Source organism: Contarinia nasturtii, unplaced genomic scaffold (assembly GCF_009176525.2).
Source record: "Contarinia nasturtii isolate CC-2019 unplaced genomic scaffold, AAFC_CNas_1.1 Cnas_scaffold_187, whole genome shotgun sequence".
NCBI classification, from domain to species: Eukaryota; Metazoa; Arthropoda; class Insecta; order Diptera; family Cecidomyiidae; genus Contarinia; species Contarinia nasturtii.
This window is the reverse complement of record NW_022197544.1, coordinates 1962770-1984149: the sequence shown is the minus strand read 5'-3', so window position 1 is coordinate 1984149 and position 21380 is coordinate 1962770. Positions and strand designations below refer to the sequence as shown.

The window sequence follows — 21380 nt, the reverse complement described above, 5'->3', positions numbered from 1 at the left end:
GTTATTCGAATGGAGGTGTTTTGTGCGTGTGCGCATATAAAGTACGTGTCGATGTGCAGAATTTTCCAATTTTCCTCTGACATTTGGAAAATTGTGACATTCTCATACAGGAATATTTATTGATTTTTATAAATTGTAAAAAGTGACTGAAATTCCATCGCACAACAATAACTAACTTTTATTTTAAAATTCTTTTTTTTAAATGTAACTGTTTACTGTCTTCCTTCTTATTACAAAGAAAAAAACTGTTTCGTCAGATAAAAAATTATGAAATCAAAGGCAACAATGAAATCAAACACATCCGATTCGAATGATACACTGAAAATGTCCAATCGAAATACATTGGCGTTTTGGATAATCGTTTGGCTCATAAGTATTTTAACTATTGGAAATTTATTGCTCACTCTAACAATTTTTGGCGTATTGAAATTGGGCAAAGGCATGGAATATTTGGAGGTAATAAGTTTTACATTTGGAACTAAAATCCATATTGAAGGCATTTCTTTTGATACACAGTTGGTGCCAGAGAGTGGTGCCATAAAGTTTTTCCAATCAATTGATTTGGATAAAGTTACTAAAAAAGATGGAAAAATTGAGGGATTTTATGACATTCCAGTCACAGTCACGGGTGAGTTTCTGTCCGTAAAGAAGTCAAAAGTATTGTTGTGGATTTTTTTTTTGAACTGAATGCATTTAAATTTTGTTTCGTTTGGTTAAAAAGGTGAACGTTCGGATATTTTTATAAATATGATAAATCCAACAAATGGTCATTTACACAATAAAATGCTAATGAGCAAGAATGGCACACATTTCAGTGGAATAAGTGAGTTTGAATTGAAAAGTCCAACCACAAATGAAGCGATATTTACAACGCACAAACCAACTTATAATCTTCCATCGGGCGCAAATAATTTGATTGCAAAACGTATAAGTGCAAGTGCCATTAAAGCGGCAATCGATGACGAATTAGTTTTGAATACAACAAATCACAAGAAAATCACCAATAAAATTTCGATTCGAGGAAGTGAAGGTGTTAAACTAAATGGTGAAGAACTGGTTTTAGATGCAGAGAATATCATTTTAACCGCTCAAAATGGTACCATTTATTTGAACAGCGAACATGGCATTCATTTGGATGTCAAACATATTCCAATTATACAAGAACGCAGTGGCCTAAAAATGGAGGAAAAGCAATATAAAATATGCGTATGCATGCCGGGCGGTCGACTATTTCGCGTATCATTGCCACAAAAGAATATTGTCAAAGATGTGTGCAGCTACGCAAATCTTAATTATGATCCATGCATATAAATTCGAATAACAACAACAACAAAAAAACGATTGCAATAACGATGCATTTATTTACTTAGCTAATCTACATAAGCTAATAATATTAATCAAAATTAGTAACAAGTAAAAAGATTTTTGGAAATGATTTGTCAATGAACATTTAACAATATTTATGACTAATATATAATCACGAAATAAAATTTGGACGATGGAAAAAGAAAATGTTTCACATTTATACATGAAACACATAGATTCGAGCCATGTATTTGTTTTAATCACTTTTTGTTTTCAGTCCAGAGCATTTCCAGCGGTAATAGCATATAAACGACGATGGACGGTAATAGAATGAAAAGTGAACGATATTTTAAAATTCTTGGTACTATTTTCATGCTAATCTTGAAGAATATATACAAAATGATGGCTAAAAATAGTATAACATCTATTGAATTGCTTTGAATAATGTTTAAATGGACGGCAGAACTTTGCATATGTTTGGCACCATCATATCGAATCACATATTCGATCCAGTAAACGGCAGTTTGCAATGGAGTCATCGGTCGATCTCGAAACAGTTGTGATACGCGTTGCGCTTTCATTTTATACGTCGAATTGTTGAGAATTTCCTGAATTCCATCATTTAAAATTGTTTCATTCAAATGGTCAAAGTCCAAAATAATAGCCCATCCTTGATTCTTAATTCGTTCTGCATTTTGAAATTGGTCACTCATTATTGGCTGAAATAAATTAAAAAAAAAAAACAAACAATTTCATAAAACACAAAAAAAAACAGTATCTTTAACTCATCAAAAGAGTTCATACCATCCCAAGAATGGGAATTCCATTGAACAAAGCTTCATAAAGTCCACCGATGCCACAATGCGAAATAAAAAGCTTTACTTGTTGCTGAGCCAATAGATCTGCCTGCGGAATCCAAGGCATCATATAAATATTGTCCGGTTTCTGAGGTGGATATATATTTGATTCCCATTTCCAAATGACTTTTTGCTTCAATTTCGAAAAAACGGTATAAAACATTTGAACTTTATCATTGGACATATCAGCACTTCTTGTATTTCCGCCAAAACAAAAAACAATCACACCATTCGCATCAGCAGTGCTAAGAATCTCTTCAATATTCTGAAATATTATTTAAAACATTAACAAAAATCGTAATACGAAAAATGTGCACATACCTTTGGAAGAGGATCAGTTTTCTCTTTGATATGAACACCACTAATTTCAATCAAATTTGGTAACATCGGTCGAATCAAACCCTCGCTAAAGTGAGTGCTTGTAAGTATTAAGGACACATTTTTTCTCACATCATTCAACGTTGGGAAATTGTCTAATTTAGCAAAGTGTTCAGCATAGAATGGTTCAAAATAAATGTAATTTATATATGTCATAATAAAATATTCAATCGTATATGCGATGAAGAGGTCCAAACGCTCTCTAAATCCCATTTTCTTTGTTTTTCCATCATGACGAAATATGGGTGCACTTGAAATAGCCGCCGGATTACCAATCATATCACGAAGCATTTTCATCGGTGGAGATGTACTTAGAATAACCGATGGTATGCGAAAATGACCAGCTAAACCCAACATCATATCATTAATATTATAATCAAGAATGAATAGGTCAAAGTGTTGGTCGGATTTTATCAAATTTTGAATGGCTTCATGTTTCATTAGTAAATTCGATCGTTGAAAAGTAATTTGTAGAATTTTTGGTAATCCTTTAAATACATTCAAATCATTTTTAGTTACATTGTTGAGCGCATTTCTACGCATTGTACTCCATTCTTCCTCATCTGATATTTGAATGTAAATATGATGGTACGTTTCTGGTAAGATCTTCTTTCTGGTAAATGTGCTTAAAACGGTTACCTAGAGCAATACCATTTAAATAAAATCAACAGATTACTTTCAAATTCCAAAGTTCAAAACGAAAAAAAAAAATAATAATCAGATTTTCCATTTGAACCTACATTATGTCCTCGGTTGGCAAGTTCTTCAAGTATTGTTGTTTCCATTATATGATGTGATTTGCTGGCGGATGAAAGACATGCCAAAATATTGGCCCCATTTATACCAACATTAAATGTTGCCAATTGAATCAACAGAAACGGAAGTATTTTCCAATGAACTTGTAAACTGAACATGATGACAAAACACTTAAAAGTACAACTGCACATTTTAGTCATGAAACTAAATCAAATCATTAGACAATCTATCATCACAAAGATAAGATTAATGTATGTTATAATCAGTCAAATATTTCCCTTTCCACTTCTAATTGAGATAGTGTCCGGATTTATGTGAGGATTTTGAGCAAACACACAAACTACTCCGTTAAAACTTAACGCATATGGTTTTTGTGTATTGACTCTTCTTCATCAAGCGTTCAGAAAGACATACATTTATGCGAGCAATTGAATGATGCTTGCATCATTTGATGCGCATCGCTAGTGCTTTCGTCGTGCGTTCGGAGCACTTCGTGCGCTGCCGAAGATCCGAATGTATTGCGACAGCTGTCGATTGTGCTCCGAACGCACGACGAAAGCACTAGCGATGCGCATCAAATGATGCAAGCATCATTCAATTGCTCGCATAAATGTATGTCTTTCTGAACGCTTGTTCTTCATTCATGTTTTCAACAAACAATACATTTTTTTTATAATGGTATATTCATTTCTTTTTAATTAAAAACTATTATTTTTGAATCAACATTATTATAAAATGTCAATCCATTATTTTTGCAATTGAATTTAATGTTGCGCTGTAAAAAAATTCGATGACACGATCAGAAATAAAATAAAATGAAATCGTCTTGTTTTCATTTAATGAATTTAATGTGTATTTCAAAACTCAATGCGATTACTGCTATTCAATGGAATGGTTTCTTATTTCTGCTGCTTGCACAAATCCAAACAATTTCATCAATGCAACGTACATTCATTTGAAAGTTGAATGTCAACCGGTATTTCGGCCACATAACATCTAATTAATGTGCAGTTTAACATCCAATTATCGCATTCTCTGTAATATAGAACACATGCCGATTTATTATGTTATTACATCAATAATCATTGACATGAAGACACCGAATGTGCTTCCCATAGTGCATATGTGCCATTAGATGTTTTCCAAATAGCCATCAACATAATACATCCTACATCGATGGATTAATTGACGGTAATTTAATTGCCGCTTGGTTAGATGATGCTAACATGTATGTTAATAAAAATAACCTTAACCGTTATGAAAACCATCTGTTTTTCGCTCTATATCTACTTTAAATTTGGTTCAACATATTTTAAGTATTTTCGAACAAAAATTTAAATGGTAGTCTTTTGAGTAACATGTAGTCGTAAAACATTGCTATTGCAATGCAATTTATTCCGATTTCTTTTCCATAAATTTGATCTAAAAACAAAAAACAAAAAAAAAGAAGACAATAACAATTAAATAAATCAAGCATTCACTTCAAAATCCAACCGGCGTCTCCACTGACAACTTAAACACAAATTGACAATGAATACACATTTTTGACAGATAGTATTGCGCTTCAAAATAACATTGGCGCCAATTCTTCACTGTGACAACAAATTGTTAAAATACGGTTGTGAAATTCCCAGTGAACTTGATTTGATTTTAAAACAAATTTATTAAGCGTAAAAAAATGATGAATAACAAACGAAAACCAGGTACATATCCGCCAAAACCGGGTGGTTCAAATAATTCCCCAAAGCCAGGTGCTACGAATAATTATCAGAAACGATTTCGGTAAGTAAATGCGGACTATAACGTAGACTGTAAACAATATTGAGAAAAGCAAACATTTTTCGTTGCTTTAGACAAGATGATGATGATGATGAAGATATGGGTGGTTTTGAAATGGAATTGGCCAACATGGATATGGGTGACGAACCAAAATTGCTTGGCGAAGGACCCGAAAATCAACAGACAAATATCAAATGGGTATATAAACAGACTTCTTTCTAGTTTAGTTTGATTCAATCGGATCGAGAAATTATTTGATTTGTCTCTGATGCGCAATATATTGAGAATATGTCATTTTTTCTTACTAAAAGGCACGCCCCGATCCACCCGAACTTAATCCAAAAACCGATTGTATAACATTTCAACAAATTGATATCGAGAATTACATTGGAAGAGCAATGGCTGGAATGCCGGGCGCACAAACTGGTCCAGCTCCTGTGATTCGTATGTTTGGTGTGACAATGGATGGAAATTCAGTGTGTTGTCATGTGCATGGTTTTACGCCGTATTTTTATATCGGTGCTCCATCCGGATTTGATCACACACACTGTCAACCATTCAAAGAGGCTCTCGAAAAAGCTGTAATCAATGATATGCGATCGAACAGGGAGCAAGTACAAGAAGCGGTTTTAGAAGTGTCAATTGTTCAAGGCAAATCATTGTACGGCTACCATGGTGAAGAGGACTTTGATTTTATCAAAATTACATTGGCATTGCCACGTCTTATAGCCGCTGCAAAGCGATTGCTTGAAAAGACAATCGTTTATACGGAATTTGATTTCCAAGACTGCCGTTCGTACGAAAGTAATATCGATTTTGATATTCGTTTCATGGTCGATACGGGTGTTGTCGGTTGCAGTTGGATTGAACTACCACCAAACACGTATCGACAGAGATCCAGATTCAGTGTACCGACGATTGAATCTCGATGTCAAATCGAAGTTGATGTTGCATTCGACAAGTTCATCGCGCACGAACCAGAAGGTGAATGGGCCAAGGTGGCACCATTTCGAATTCTCAGCTTTGATATCGAATGTGCTGGTCGCAAAGGTATTTTTCCAGAACCACAACATGATCCGGTCATTCAAATCGCAAATATGGTCATTCGACAAGGCGAACATGAACCGTTTCTACGTAATGTCTTCACATTGAACACATGCGCACCGATCGTTGGATCTCAAGTCATTACTAATGCAAAAGAAACGGTATTTATTGCAGTTTTCTAAACGCTTGCCACCGGATTTTTATTTTGGAATTGTTTTTTTATTTTTGCAGGAATTATTGGAAAAATGGTCGAATTTTATTCGTGAAGTCGATCCAGACATTCTCACTGGATACAATATCAACAATTTCGATATTCCGTATCTTCTAAATCGAGCCCAACATTTAAAAGTGAAAAATTTCGAGTACCTTGGCCGTATCAAAAACATTCGGTAAGCAATCTTTTTGATTGATATCGAACAAACATGATTAATTTGTCACTTTATCGAATTAAAATAAAAACGTTAATTATTCATAATGTAATGTTTCAGATCGGTGATAAAGGAAACGGTGATTCAATCAAAGCAAATGGGTCGTCGTGAAAACAAATTTGTCAATTTTGAAGGTCGTGTGCCATTTGATTTATTATTTGTATTGTTGCGAGACTATAAATTGCGTTCATACACATTGAATGCGGTGAGTTATCATTTTTTGCAAGAGCAGAAAGAAGACGTTCACCATAGTATTATCACTGATTTGCAAAATGAAAGTGACCAAACACGTCGACGATTGGCCATTTATTGCATCAAAGATGCTTATCTGCCATTGCGTCTGTTGAATAAATTGATGTGCATCGTTAACTATATGGAAATGGCACGTGTGACCGGTGTTTCGTTGGCAAGTCTTCTGACACGCGGTCAACAAATCAAAGTTGTCAGTCAATTGTTGCGGAAGGCAAAAACTGCCGGTTATTATATGCCAACACATACAGGACAAGCTGGTGAAGATCAATATGAAGGTGCTACGGTTATTGAGCCAAAACGTGGCTACTATTCGGATCCAATTACAACGCTTGATTTTGCATCGCTGTATCCAAGTATTATGATGGCACATAATCTGTGCTACACTACACTCCTGTTGCCTAATTCGAAGGAGAAACAACGGTAAAAACGAAATTTCAATCCTTTTTTTCTTGTTTGCAATAATTGTATTGTTTCCTTCATTTCTTCAGATTAAATCCGGATACCATAACGACGACACCATCGAATAATCAGTTTGTTAAATCAACCGTACGTAAGGGATTGTTGCCGGAAATTTTGGAATCACTTTTGGCTGCACGAAAACGTGCAAAAACCGAACTCAAAAGTGAAACTGATCCATTCAAACGTAGCGTATTGGATGGTCGACAATTGGCATTGAAGATCAGTGCAAATTCCGTATATGGTTTCACTGGTGCACAAGTCGGTAAATTGCCGTGTCTTGAAATTTCGGGTAGTGTTACCGCCTACGGTCGAACCATGATTGAATTGACCAAAAATGAGGTCGAATCACATTATACCATGGCAAATGGTTACGATAATGATGCCGTTGTTATTTATGGTGATACCGATTCGGTGATGATAAATTTTGGTGTCAAAACTCTAGAACGAAGCATGGAATTGGGTCGTGAAGCGGCCGAATATGTGAGCGCAAAGTTTGTACAGCCAATCAAACTTGAATTCGAAAAAGTATACTTTCCGTATTTATTGATCAACAAAAAACGTTATGCTGGCTTATACTTTACACGTCCGGATACATATGATAAAATGGATTGCAAAGGTATTGAAACAGTGCGTCGTGATAATTCGCCATTGGTTGCGAATCTCATCAATAGTTGTTTGCAAAAGTTGTTGATCGATCGAGATCCAGATGGTGCCATCAATTTTGCAAAGCAAGTCATTTCGGATTTGTTGTGCAACCGTATCGATATATCGCAATTGGTTATTACAAAAGAATTGACGAAAAATGAATATGCAGCAAAGCAGGCGCACGTTGAGCTTGCGGCCAAGATGAAAAAACGTGATCCGGGCAATGCACCAAAGCTTGGCGATCGTGTACCGTATGTATTGTGTTCGGCAGCCAAAGGTACACCGGCCTATCAAAAGGCAGAAGATCCAATTTATGTACTTGAAAATTGCATTCCAATCGATTACACATATTATTTGGAAAATCAACTATCAAAACCATTGTTGCGGATATTTGAGCCGATATTGGGCGAAAAGGCTGAATCGATTTTATTGCGTGGTGAACATACGCGAACCCGATCGGTTGTTACATCAAAAGTTAGTGCACTTGGTGCATTTACAATGAAGAAAGAAACGTGCATCGGTTGCAAAACCGTTTTGCAAAGTGGTTATGAGCAAAGAGCGGTTTGTCAACATTGTGAGGACAAGGAAGCATCATTGTATCAACAGGAATTGGCATCGGAACGTTTATTGGAGGAAAAATTCTCTCGCCTGTGGACAGAGTGTCAACGATGTCAAGGTTCATTGCATGAAGAAGTGTTGTGCACCAGTCGTGACTGCCCCATTTTCTACATGCGGAAAAAGGTTCAAATGGAATTGGATACACAAGAAAAACGAGTTAAACGCTTTGGCATACCTGCATGGTAATCGTTCTACTCTAACTCTTAACATCGTTTGACCGTATCTTTTTTTTCGATGTGACACAAAATTATGATGATTAGAATCTTTTTTATCTCGTTTTCTCGTTGTTTAATATCATTCGAAATTGAACCATATCAATAAAATGATCTGTTTATCCATTTAAAAAACGGAATTAATTTATTTTGTTGTTTTGCTTTATATGTATATGCGATTTTTTTTGTTTCCAGTGACAACGATCCACTTAATTTACAAGCCATTTTATGTATTACCTTGCTGTGTTGCTGGAAAAACAAAAACGAATAATAATAGGCGTGTATTGGCATGTTATTTAAATTTTTAGTGCCATCCAATAACAAGAATGACGACAGTCAGTCAATTTGAGATTCAGTGCAGATGAAAATCACCAGAAGAAGCATTAAAAAAATATCACATGTGTCGTAATCGATCTGCTTTTTTTTTCATTAAATTCAGTTTACGAAGGTTGGTAGCCACTGAACTTGATAGCTTCACGTAAAATGATTTTTATGTACATGTATCATCAATGGATCGTTGATGTATGAAGAGTGTCATGTGTATGGGAATTCGAGAGTGCAGATCGCAACAATGCAAAATATTCTTTAGCACGAGGGCATCATCTTGCTCAAAGTTGTTGATCGAGTTTTTCAATTTGTAACAACATCGGAAAGTGAAATATTAAAAGAAGAAAAAAAAAACATTAATTTGCAAACTGAATCGAAAGAAGATCGAACATCCTAAGTAAGTGGGAGGCGATAGATTCACATTCGACATTTAAATAAAAGTTGACCAAGAGATTGTAAATTAAATGTGTACTCAGCGATCTAGAATGTGCCATAATTTTTTTGGTGAAGTGTCTGTCGCTGTTGCTCTGCACTAAATTTGATCTATTCCAAACAGAATCACATTCGATTCAGGTTATTTTTATTGATTCGATTGCAAAGTTATGCGGCATCATGATGGTCGAATAAAAACGAATCCATTCGCAAAATAAGCCATATAGTTTTTTTTATTCAGTGCGGCTATCTCCGATTCGACGACCATTCGCTGAAAATGCACAACATTTAATTAATATGTAACATAGGTCAAGGCCATATACGCGAGAATGTTGTCAAGCTGAGTAAAGTATACAAGTGTATTCAACTGTATAATCAAAAATTATTTATGAGATTGCGTCTGTTTTTGGAACCTTCATGCTGAACCAATGCGGCTACAAAAGAAAGAATTAAAGAAAGAAAGAAGAAAACGACAGAAAAAAATATTTACGACAGAAAAATGTCTTGTCTAAAAATACAAAAATCAGACATTTAAACGATTTCTTTTTTTTTATATACATATTTTCTTTCTCTGCATGAATAAGGAAAGATCATAACGAATAATTTTTACGGCGTTAAATATAAACCATTTTCTTTATAAGCACACATCAAAAATCGGCACTCTTAGATAACAATTCGACTTGATGGTTGAGGTCGGACTCGAACACTTGCGGTTTATAATTTACTTAAAAATGACAATATATGCGCAACGAATGTGTACGAATCAATTTTCTCTTTGCTTGTAAAAATTCCGACAGAAAATGCAAAAATTCATTGAATCGTTAATGCGACTTATGGCAAAATCATTTATACTTCTTTTTACGGGTTTTAACAGATTTACGATCTATCTTACACACTAATAAACGTTGATGGTTTATTCAAGCGAGAAAAAAAAGAAGAATGAAAGGATTTCAGAATTAGATAATAGAACATCTGCAAAAACACCTTTATAAGGTTGCAATCTCATTTAAAATTGAAAGGAAGTTTCAAAGAGAAAACTTCGATAATAACGAAAAATGATGATCAAACACGTGAATCGATGTAAATTAGTGCGGATTTGATCAATTCTAGTTGTATTTTAAATGCGATTCGGTTTGCTTTCAATTCCATTTTGATGTTCGATTTTTTTATATTTTGGCATTAGTTTATAGACAACATTCAACAAACTTGGACTGAGTCCATATTTTTTCGCTCTTTTTTTTAGTGTAACATTTTAATTTTACGATCGAATTTCAACGAATGTATGTCGATTATAAGATTCACTTCGTTTCTATATCTCGATCAATTCCTGTTGTTTATTCTGAAATTAATGCTGAAATCGAGTCGTTTTTCCTCACCAAAATGATACACAATGATCAACTGATCATTTTGTATAATTTATGAATTGAGCTTTGTGTTCGTATCGTATTAAAATAATTAAAAGTCACCTAACCACCCAACACACGTTTTATCTGATCATCATATTCCACTTTGAGACAAAAAGATCACTGCGAAAATGGATAGCACAATTTGATACAGAAGACAATCTCATTTACAAAATCATAAGTACCACTTTGAATTATTTTTCATATTCTTCTTGACTTGAAGTAATGTGCGGCTCATTTATTTCTGTTTTATGATACTAACTATAAGACTAAAGGCTGATAAATTTTTGTTGAAAATGTCACATTCATCACGTTAAATTTACTTTGTATTTGCAGACAAAGATGATGAGATAGGCTGAAAATTAATAAGAATTCTCTTGTCTGAGCTTCTCTCGTCATTTATATCCGTGTTATTTCAATTTTTATCATTTATGGATAAATTGTTTTTTCCGTTTTTATTTGTGCGATCATTAACACTGAAATGGTCTATAAACTGAACTCAGAGAGAGAAAGAGAAAGAGAAAGGAAAACTATATTTATATGTTTGTAAATAAATGGCAACAGGGTGCAAATTGAAATGGGACGAAAAAATCGTTTTTAATTATGACTTAATGATATGTGGCCGCTTGCCCGTGTGTTGACGCATGGTTCATTAATTTTTGCAAAGAATCCTGTTTACTTATTTGTGTGTGTCTTTTTTTTCTCTCTGTTCGCTTTAATTTGTTGCCCGTTTACAGGCCTGTTTGCATTTATGGACAATGGTGACGGGGAAGAGCGCAGCACAGAATTCCGTTCACGATTTTATTTTTATTGCACAATTAATTGAAGAGCATTTAAATATCGGGCCACTACCTGTAATGACTATTGTAAATGCTTTTGAAATACATGTACATTACTATTATCCGGAATATTGAAACGCATCTTGTCTGTTTTCAATAAAATAACATTCTCTTGTCCAGGATGTGTGAAGTCTGCTATTCTGGACGCGTCACACTCATTATGTCAAGATAAAAGTGAATATTATTTTTTTTTTAATCAAATTAATTGCACGCGACTTTCAATTTTACGCCATATCATTATACATCTGATGAATAAGCATCGATCAGTCGTTTCCACTCAAGCATGTCATTTTAAACACCCGAAAAAAAAGTCTGTATGAATTGATTGTTGCGATGAAGACGACGTCTACGATAGAGATCAAATCAATTTTACTTTTGTAGATTCAGAGAAGGCTATTCACTTCGGTCAAACATATAAACGTTGAGGTTTTTCGGGTTTTTTCTTTTGCACGAAAACGAAATAAAGAAATAGCGAGAGATAGAAAGATAAAAAAAAGCAACGCACGAGCGGATTAAAAAAAAATATATAAATATTTTTTTTTACATTTTATATATTCACATCACCATAAAATGCTATTGAACTGTCTAAGAAATTTTTCGGCAAAGTCGCTTCTTAATGGTAAATTTGATGCTCATGATGATAAAATTTATTTGCGGGTTCAATTCCATTGTATTTTGTGATAACTTATCGTTTTTTCGAAATTTATTTGGGCATATTTTTGGCTTCGACGACAAAAATTTATATAAACTCCAAAGATGCAGATGACTCTCGATCGTGCAAGAAGAACCAGAATATACTTCGATGCTAATTTGAAAAAATTAAAAGAAAATGAGTTTTTTTTTTTAGACAATTTATGTTAACATTTAAATGATGTGATCTTTTTTCTTTCCTCTGTTCGTTTTATTGACCATGGTGTGCATGAACCGATTGTTAAGCTTGACTCGCTTTACCACAATGAATAATAAAGAAGAAAAAAAAATATTTGAATGATACCATATTCAAAATTCCATACAATAATCTAGTAGAATAAATGAATACCACTTTTGAAATGGAGGAATAGATCTATTGAAATAATAGTTTTCACTTTCAGTGGGAATGAAGATTGAAGTGATAAAAAAAGAACCAATATGAATAATTCACCGGTATTATGTGCTGTCCAATCAATGACGATTTGAATTTGATGAATCGATTAAAAAAACTTTGTTGTTTAATCTTCTAATGAATTCATCGTCATCCTTCTATGCTCGTTTTCTTTAGAAAGAGATTTTAACGATGATCCAAGAATAACAATATCCACTCTTGAAACAAAAGTGAATGTTTGAAGTGATCCGTCCATTTTTTATGCTGTTATCAATTTTTTATTTGAATTTTTTCCAACTTTATTTCAATAATAATGTTGTCCATGAGTTTTAGCTCATATTTTTCTTAAAACATTTTATTAAAAAAAAGTATGTGATGACTTACAGGCTGAACACAATAGTGGGATCACTTGAATCGTTGCAAGGCTTCCGGATGTTCATATCATATTATTGTGATCCATTTAAATGTTTGGTCACCGACACAAAAGAATGTGTTTCGTCTATAGTTTTGCATTAAAAAACTATTAGCCAAAAAAAAATGAGCATAATAATTTAGCAAATAGAACATAGATAGAGCTTTTTAGATCGTGTATAAGAGAGGGAGTGGAACGATAAACATTGATATATGTATCAAGTTGGTGTGCATGAAGATCGAATCGGTATCGTCGTCTTCATCGTTGTCGAATTGTGTGTAACGAAATTTAAAGTGGTTCATTTGCACACCATCAATACACACAGAAACGGTTTTACCACCGCAGAATCGTATACACAGGTGAAACAGCAGCACCAACATCTCGATCGCTTGCTGCGGCCCATAGAAGCTGGCAGATATATAAATACGTTGAGATTTACAGGTGACACCTCAGTTAAGCCAGTTAATTCGCAGTATAAAGTTTGCGGATACACGTGAGGTCCGATTTTGGACGAACAAAACATTTTTTTTGTTTATTTGTTTGTATTTTGATTTTTTTTTTTTTTTTTTTTTCAAAATAAAAAAAATAAAATAAAATAAATAACTAACAACACAGCGCAGAGACTAAAATAGTGCCTAGTGTGCGTAAAGAAAAATTAAAATAAAGTGTGTGAGTGTGCAACTGCAGAACAGTGAACATCACTAAAGTGACTCCAACGCATTTTAACTAGAGAGACTACAACACGGATTTATAATATCGAAATGGTAATAAGTTACAAAATTGTTTATTATTGTGTCACATCAATACTGTTGAGAATGCTTCGTTTCTTGTCTATCGGTTTCTTGGCTAGAAAAGGAAATAACACACACGCGCGCCCGCAAACAAACAAAAGTGTTGTGAGAGATGAAACGAAAAACAATGTCAATTGAACGTTATTAAGTTACATCTTCTATGCTCATAAAATAATAAAATTAATTTCAATGAGTTCCATTGGACATGATTTGTGCATGGAACTTCTCTAGTCGAGTGATGAAAGATCAAGTTCGTGTTTTATTGATGATTCAGTTTCGATTGCAATTCTCCCACATAATCGTGAAATGAAACGATTTGAGTGATCATCAACAATGTGACACACGAAAGATGAAACAAATAAAAAAAGAAGAAAAAAAACTAAGCGCCTTTGTGCATCACAAAATAAAATCGATTAATGCGATGCGTTTTGGCATTCAAATTGCCGAATATGGTGCCGAATGTGAATGTCCGGTCAATAGAATTAGCTGCTATCTAATAAATCAACCCCTACAGATAGAATAAATACTTTAGCCCCGCATATTCCATGTATACGTCATTCAAAATATCAAAACATCTCGTGGAGGCGGCAAACTCGTACCTGTCTATTTTATCCATTTTTATTGTGATGATTTTGTTTATATCGATTTGTTCAAGTGGCCATTTTCGCTACTAATCGATCGCGCAATCATTTATTCATTGTTTTTTTCTTCAAATGTTATTTCCTTAATTCCGATATTCGTGCATGGCTTATCGGCATCGATATCGGCATACATGAAATTATTAATTAGAATTTTAGTTGTCGTGAGTACGCACAAATATCAAACTCATGAACTTATTCATCAATCGTAATCCGAATTGACCAAAAAACAAGTAATACCAAGATTAATGACATCAATGGTATTACGGGGGAGCACGGTAACACGAAATATTTATGAATATATCGTACGCATTTAAAAATTCATTCAAATCATGCAGTGCGGTGTAAAAAAAAGGCGCGAATGAATGAATATAACAGTCAAAGACGCGACCAAAATACACCGCAAAATTCCGATTTGGGAAGAACGCACACATGAAAGTTCATCGGCATATTTTTTTTCTATAAGGCAAACCGTTCACAAGGTTAATATATGCAAATCAAATTGAAATTAATAACAAGTTTAATAAATAATATGAAGTATATTTTTTTGTCATCGTTTGCTTTCTTTAAAGAATCAACTTCATCTTCGCTATCGTCATATTACGTATTATCACAACGCGGTGTGTATATTTATAATTTGACAATTTAAGCGCCACTGTTTTATTTATTACGTAAAAAAAAGCGCCGTCAACACACAATTTAATTATTTCTCGATTAATATTTACGCAATCATTCATACCGATTGAAAATCAACTGATGTGTCTAAGACATTGTCTCACTACCGAAGCAGTTATTCTCCAAACTGTGCTAAGGATCACATTTAACATTTTTCTTTTATTTTTTCCAAATTTCGAACAATCACAGAAGAGAGAAGAAAAAAAAAATCACGACACAAAATAAAACAACAAAATTAAAAACACCTTAACTGTTAGTGTGATTCAACGCTTGAGCCAAAAACAGTGCACACGAGAGCCCACCAAACCATATATGTTTATAGCATTATTTATGTGCGATATTTTCAGCACCTTGTGAATATCAGCATTTTTGGTGTTTTGAATCTTTTCTTTGATTTTTCGGCATTTGCACTCCACTTGCAATACATAATACATATATGCGACCATCAAAAACAAATTGTGCTTTGTTATATGTGTTGATAGCATATATATGTTTCCCAACAATAAATATTAAATAAAATTCATTGTTATTGCTTTACTACTGTCGCACACCACGTTGTACGCGCCAGCTGGATTGTGGCATGAGAAATGTCAGCGCTTTACACACACGAAACAGCAAAAAAAATACCGTCTTTTGTTTTAACGGCTCTAAATTTTTCAACACTAACAATGAATTAATTAGCGTAACCCACCGGGCAATAAAATGTGATAAAATTTATATATGTTGTCATTATAGAAATACCTTTTTGCTGCTGGTGTGTGGTTTACATTCTTGAAACTTTGTATGTTTTATGCTCATTTCTTCTTTTTAAATGACAAAACACTTACTGTGCTCTCTTGCGCGCGCACACATAGAACATCAACGGAAAAATTATGGTGCGTCCTGTATTGTATGATTTAATTGCTAAAATAATTAGGTATAATACAATTTATCTGATGTTTGCTCACATCCCAACATAAAATTATGATTATCATTTTTTTGTTGTTGTTGTTTCATATTTCCGTCTTTATCAGAAATCTCATCTTCTGATGTTTTTATTGTTAGTTGATGTTGTTTTGTGATATTACCTTTTGTGTTTTGTCTGATTGTTTTCTTGGTGGTCAAATGAAGAGAACAATAATTCCGAGCCGTTGGCTATCAAAGGTTATCAGAATGTACGTCAGCACGGCATTAAAAGTTAAGTGTATTTTTTCGGCATGGACTTAAACAAATCGTATCATATGTATAACAAAACACACCTTGACCAAAAACTCAGAAGGAAAATCTTGACGCAGAAGGAGCAAACAAAAAATTGATCGATTTAATGGTATTCAGTGTTTAAAATGTTCATTATGCATTGATAATATGTCAACTAATGTAACTCGTTCCGTGAAATTCACATCATTAAAAATTCCACGCGTCGTCGCAACAAACTTCCACTTGATCAATTTAATGCAAATGAGTCCATCAAATAAAACCGAATAATTTCCGTCATCCATAAGGCAATTTAAAGAGAGAAAAGAATTGACATTTTTTTATTTCAATTTGGTAATATCAATTCTAAAGGTGACCCAAAGCTAATGAATTTCGATAAAAAATGCGATTGTTGTCTTTGTGTAATTAATATCTAAATGGATGTTTCCTCTACGTCCCAATGACGAACAGTACATTATTTCGTGAGATGAATAAAAAGACCGAAAAATACGCAAATGACATACTGTATAACTTGCATGACTAGGAATTAACGTTCTTGCATAATTTGATCCGTTTATCAACCTAAAATAGATCTGCTTTGATTTTTTTGTTGTTGTTGCCGAAAAACCAGTTTGCACCAATAAATAACCAAATCCAGACCGATTGCCTAAATAAGTAATTTGACGAACCGATTTAAAAGACGTCTTTTTTTCATTCACACATTGAATGAGATATCTCCATAATATGTGCGGGAGCGGTATGAACGTGAAACAAGCGAATCAATTGAAGAGACAACAGACAGTCACATTTTTCGCTTCGTGGTCTCTATTTTATGTATTTATTGCCGCCATCGTTGCTGTTACCGCTGTGACCTTGCCATTCAATTTCCATTAAAGAAGACGCATAACAAAAGAAGACACATACTCCCAATATGCTATAGTTTCATATAAATCAGTGAATATTAATTAACCAACTGAATATCAATCACACTTGACTTTAGAACACGACCATTGATTTTTAAGCCAGCGATTTGATAAATACTGAACGATAGCATATTGATTACAGTACAATTAAATCGATGTGCGTAATGATCGCGCGATAAATCACCGAATTGATATCAAGGCTATATGGTGTATGATTAATATGTTGTCAACGGTCAACGTTTTAAATTTGTGTGAAAAATTGCTCACATTTTGCACATTTTTTCGCACAAATTAATGAAATCAACGGGACACTATTGAAATCATTCACAATCTATTTGACTCAATGGGCACAGTTTAGTAATGCAAATATGCGCGTTGAAAAACGTAAACAAACCCATTATGATGCATTTTAATATTCGTAAACACCATAGTGTTTTTTTTTCTTTTCTTTTTATACTGTTTTTTCACATTCAATTTAAATGAGAAACACAAACATTTTGTTTTTTTCGTTGCCAAATTACTAATTAGTTTCTTGGACAGATGGTATTTTTGGAATGAGTTCATACAAAACACTAAGAAATTTATCTAATAAATAAACATTTTTTTATTTTTTTGCAGACATTTTTTCTCCTTATTTCGGCCGTAATAGCGGCTGTTCAAGCAGATGTTTCGCATTTATCACGGGGTAATTCGTTGGATGGTTACGAATATCCACGACCTGCCATCCCATTTGAGTCGCGACCAATTGAAAGTGTGGTAAGCAATGGATATGTTTATGAGAAGCCGAAAAATCCTCTGGTTTATCCCGAAAAATCGGTGGTAGAGCCGGTAAGCCAAAAGAATTTGATTTAATGCTAATTGCTTACGATTTGTTTACGAGCCGTGGGAAAACTTATTATGTTTTTTATTTAAAAAGAAACGTCAACATTTTGTTTATGCACATGTTCAACATGCACATTTAGAGATAACATTGTAAATAATGGAACCAAGTTATTCGTATGCTTTAAATCAGTACCATTTACATGTGGAAGAAACAGAGAAGAAAAACCGTATATTTTACGTGCAAAAAAGGGGTACCGCCACAAGAAATCGTTCTGAATAATCTCACATACATTTTAACGGAATATAAACAAACACCCACATCCGAATACCGATAACATAAATAGTCGCATTTTTAATTTTGCATTGTTTGAACAATCTTTTATGGTTTTTATTGTTCGAAAAATGATGAAAAAAAACAAGATATTTCATTATTATTTCAAATAACTCTCCCATTGCAGTACAAAAGAATCGAGAGTTATCTTCTAATTCGGGTATATTTTAGTTAAAATGTTGTAATGTATCATAAATACCATTTATTTGTTTATTTTGGCTAAACAATTAGCATCATTTAATTAATTCGATTTTTTCCACACCAAAATATTTTTCTTTGTATTGATATCATCTCAAAAGATGGTCATTCCATTCATAAACTTTTGCAAAACAAAGAAAATGTTCACAATACATCAAAGTAAATGACACTTCCGCATAGAATGATTCCGTTGTGAATTTTTATTTGTTAATATTTTTCATTTTTGAATCGCCTATTTTAAAAATTGTAGCAAGGTTATGTGTATAATAAACCACAAGTGGAATTCCCATTACCTCCACCAGCCAGAACAACAGTGAGATCAAATCCAATTTATCTTCCACCGACCACACCCGCAGTGAGTGAAATCATTTTCTTCATTATTTCTAACATAATACAATTTGTCATAAAATAAAAATAATATGCCATGATAAGTTTATGGCACTGCAAATATAATTGATATGAATGGATGAGATTTTTCCCATGGATAATGAAAATATTTTATACTTCTATAGCCAAAATGTCAACCGCCAAAGGTCGGAGTTTATCCTAACTGTCAGTTACCTCCATGCCCACCTGGCTATTCTGGAAATTATCCAAACTGCAATAAACCAACTACATCAGCGGTAAGTGAGACGTTCTATTGAACAATTAAGAAACGTATTGTTTTTAAGTGAAAAATTATTCTTTTGTTTGATATTCAAATATTAAAATATTGCAATGAATTTGGTTGTTTTTTTTTTGTTGCTTTATTATGAATTCTTTTCCTAAATTCTTTTCAGCCACTTTATATCCCTCCAAAACCAACGGGATATGAATATCCAAAGCCAGCAATCAAGTTTGAATTACCACCATCAACGACCACTCCTCGACCGGTTCCAAGCACATATTTGCCCCCCACTCAACCACCAAAATGTCCACAAGGCTTCATTGGCTCATATCCGAATTGTCAACTTCCTGCCTGTCCTCCAGGCTACAGTGGATCATATCCAAATTGTGTTAAACCAACTACATCAGCGGTAAGTGAGACGTTTATCAAATGTATTGTTTCTTAAACAAAACATTATTTTTTCATCTAATATTCAAAAATGAAAATAATTGCAATGAATTTGACCGTATTTTTTTTTTTTTTTTGCTTTATTATGATTTTTTCTCCAAAATTCCTTCCAGCCCTTGTATATACCACCTAAACAAACAGGTTATGAATATCCAAAACCAGTAATCAAGTTGGAATTACCACCATCAACGACCACTCCACGACCGGTTCCCAGCACATATTTACCCCCTACTCAACTACCAAAGTGTCCACAAGGCTTCATTGGCTCATATCCAAATTGTCGTTTGCCCGAGTGTCCAGCAGGTTTTATTGGATCATATCCAAATTGTTTTAGGCCTACTACATCCGCAGTAAGTTCAAATAAATATGCAAAACAGTTGGAAATGACTTGATATTTCAAATATATTGGAAGTTCCAATTTGGAAATATAAGTTGAAAGTTGTGAATTTGTAATTACCTTGAATGCTATTAACGCGCTATTTGTTTGACAGTAACAGCTATTGTATGCTAAAGAGGATCGAAAAATTTATCGTATTTGATCTGTCATTATTAAAAATACACAAGTTTTTCATCGCATTAGAAATGTTGAACTGCAAGACAAAAAAAAACACAGCGATATTAGGAGTACCAACATACAAATGAGCTTACTCACTCGTTATATTAAAAAATTAGATCCTTCTTTACAAAAGGAAGTCATTTTCGTATTGAATTAACATTTGATCAAAAGTCGACACGAATAGCAGAGATTCATGATTCTGTCAATTGGATGACGTAAACAAACGTGATCGAATAAAAATTTATCGAAACTGTTACAGTTGATCTAAGTCGAAAAGTAGCGGAAAAATAACGAAAAACATGTAAAGTTTTCCAAAAAATGGATTATTCCACTTTTGTAAAATTGTTTGAAAAGTAGATCGATACAAAATATTTATATCCACGATGTACTCAATAGCTATCCCTCTTTCTGATTAATACTCATTTCAATCGATGCAGTGTACCGTTTTTAATTATTACCGCATGAACTAAGAAGAAGTCGAAAACAAAACTCAGTTACTAAATACGTGAAAAACACGAACAGTTCTATCGACGCGTAATTTATCTTTTACCAGAGAAATAGGAAGAAGTAGTGTCTAGCTATGGACAGTATTTTGAATGAAATGTGATTTAATTTTGATAATAAAATGAATGAATTTTTAAAGAAAAAGCAATGCGCAACTTTCAACTTATATCCTCAATAGTTTAATACTGTTCACTACTTTATAGTTTTAAAATTAGCATCTAAAGAAACGCAATTATTTCCTACTTTGAATCACAACACATATTTCCTGCTTTAGCCGTATATTCCACCCCGCACACAAAAACCGCAAGGATATTTTTATCCAGTCCCACAAAAGAAATTCACCATTCCCCCAAAAGCTTTTACAACCCAAAAATCATTCCCAAAAACATACCTACCTCCCATTACACCTGCTGTAAGTCTTAATTCTTCTTTCTATGATGGATTTAGCTTTTCATTTCATGAATCATACGCAATATTCACACATTGAG

At 33.6% G+C, this 21380-nt stretch overlaps 4 protein-coding genes across 4 annotated transcripts in view; 3 read left to right on the top strand and 1 right to left on the bottom strand.

The window, feature by feature from the left end:
- The first annotated feature begins 125 nt into the window (after nt 1-125).
- Nucleotides 126-1547, top strand: LOC116336824. Its single transcript, XM_031760975.1, has 3 exons — nt 126-456; nt 517-628; nt 722-1547. Exons 1-3 carry the CDS (start codon nt 268-270, stop codon nt 1309-1311), a joined length of 891 nt encoding a protein of 296 aa, XP_031616835.1. The 5' UTR covers nt 126-267; the 3' UTR covers nt 1312-1547.
- LOC116336823 (UDP-glucuronosyltransferase 2B33-like) lies at nt 1485-3459 on the bottom strand. The gene is made up of 4 exons (XM_031760974.1): nt 3281-3459; nt 2484-3179; nt 2110-2427; nt 1485-2024 (listed from the first exon to the last, which is right to left on the bottom strand). Exons 1-4 carry the CDS (start codon nt 3452-3454, stop codon nt 1566-1568), a joined length of 1647 nt encoding a protein of 548 aa, XP_031616834.1. The 5' UTR covers nt 3455-3459; the 3' UTR covers nt 1485-1565.
- A 1410-nt stretch (nt 3460-4869) lies between these two features.
- LOC116336821 (DNA polymerase delta catalytic subunit) lies at nt 4870-8862 on the top strand. Its single transcript, XM_031760971.1, has 6 exons — nt 4870-5078; nt 5150-5273; nt 5387-6280; nt 6351-6508; nt 6608-7219; nt 7288-8862. The coding sequence occupies exons 1-6, from the start codon at nt 4975-4977 to the stop codon at nt 8705-8707; spliced, it is 3312 nt and encodes a 1103-aa protein (XP_031616831.1). The 5' UTR covers nt 4870-4974; the 3' UTR covers nt 8708-8862.
- Nucleotides 8863-13801: 4939 nt separating this feature from the next.
- Nucleotides 13802-21380, top strand: part of LOC116336724 (proline-rich extensin-like protein EPR1) — a 9100-nt gene continuing 1521 nt past the window's right edge. Inside the window, exons 1-7 of the mRNA XM_031760788.1 lie at nt 13802-13991; nt 18046-18255; nt 19029-19133; nt 19291-19401; nt 19558-19794; nt 19946-20182; nt 21167-21304. Coding sequence (XP_031616648.1) covers nt 13989-13991; nt 18046-18255; nt 19029-19133; nt 19291-19401; nt 19558-19794; nt 19946-20182; nt 21167-21304 — 1041 coding nt within the window. The 5' untranslated portion in view covers nt 13802-13988. The remainder of the gene's footprint in view (nt 13992-18045; nt 18256-19028; nt 19134-19290; nt 19402-19557; nt 19795-19945; nt 20183-21166; nt 21305-21380) is intronic.

Bases quoted from the DNA above. Each gene is read 5' to 3' on its own strand.
- LOC116336824 (XM_031760975.1), top strand. From the start codon at position 268: ATGAAATCAAAGGCAACAATGAAATCAAACACATCCGATTCGAATGAT. The intron at 457-516 runs GTAATAAGTTTT...TTTGATACACAG, and splicing joins AAGGCATGGAATATTTGGAG to TTGGTGCCAGAGAGTGGTGC. The intron at 629-721 runs GTGAGTTTCTGT...TTGGTTAAAAAG, and splicing joins CATTCCAGTCACAGTCACGG to GTGAACGTTCGGATATTTTT.
- LOC116336823 (XM_031760974.1), bottom strand. From the start codon at position 3,454: ATGTTCAGTTTACAAGTTCATTGGAAAATACTTCCGTTTCTGTTGATT. The intron at 3,180-3,280 runs GTAGGTTCAAAT...GTATTGCTCTAG, and splicing joins TTGCCAACCGAGGACATAAT to GTAACCGTTTTAAGCACATT. The intron at 2,428-2,483 runs GTATGTGCACAT...ATAATATTTCAG, and splicing joins AAACTGATCCTCTTCCAAAG to AATATTGAAGAGATTCTTAG.
- LOC116336821 (XM_031760971.1), top strand. From the start codon at position 4,975: ATGATGAATAACAAACGAAAACCAGGTACATATCCGCCAAAACCGGGT. The intron at 5,274-5,386 runs GTATATAAACAG...TCTTACTAAAAG, and splicing joins AACAGACAAATATCAAATGG to GCACGCCCCGATCCACCCGA. The intron at 7,220-7,287 runs GTAAAAACGAAA...TCATTTCTTCAG, and splicing joins AATTCGAAGGAGAAACAACG to ATTAAATCCGGATACCATAA.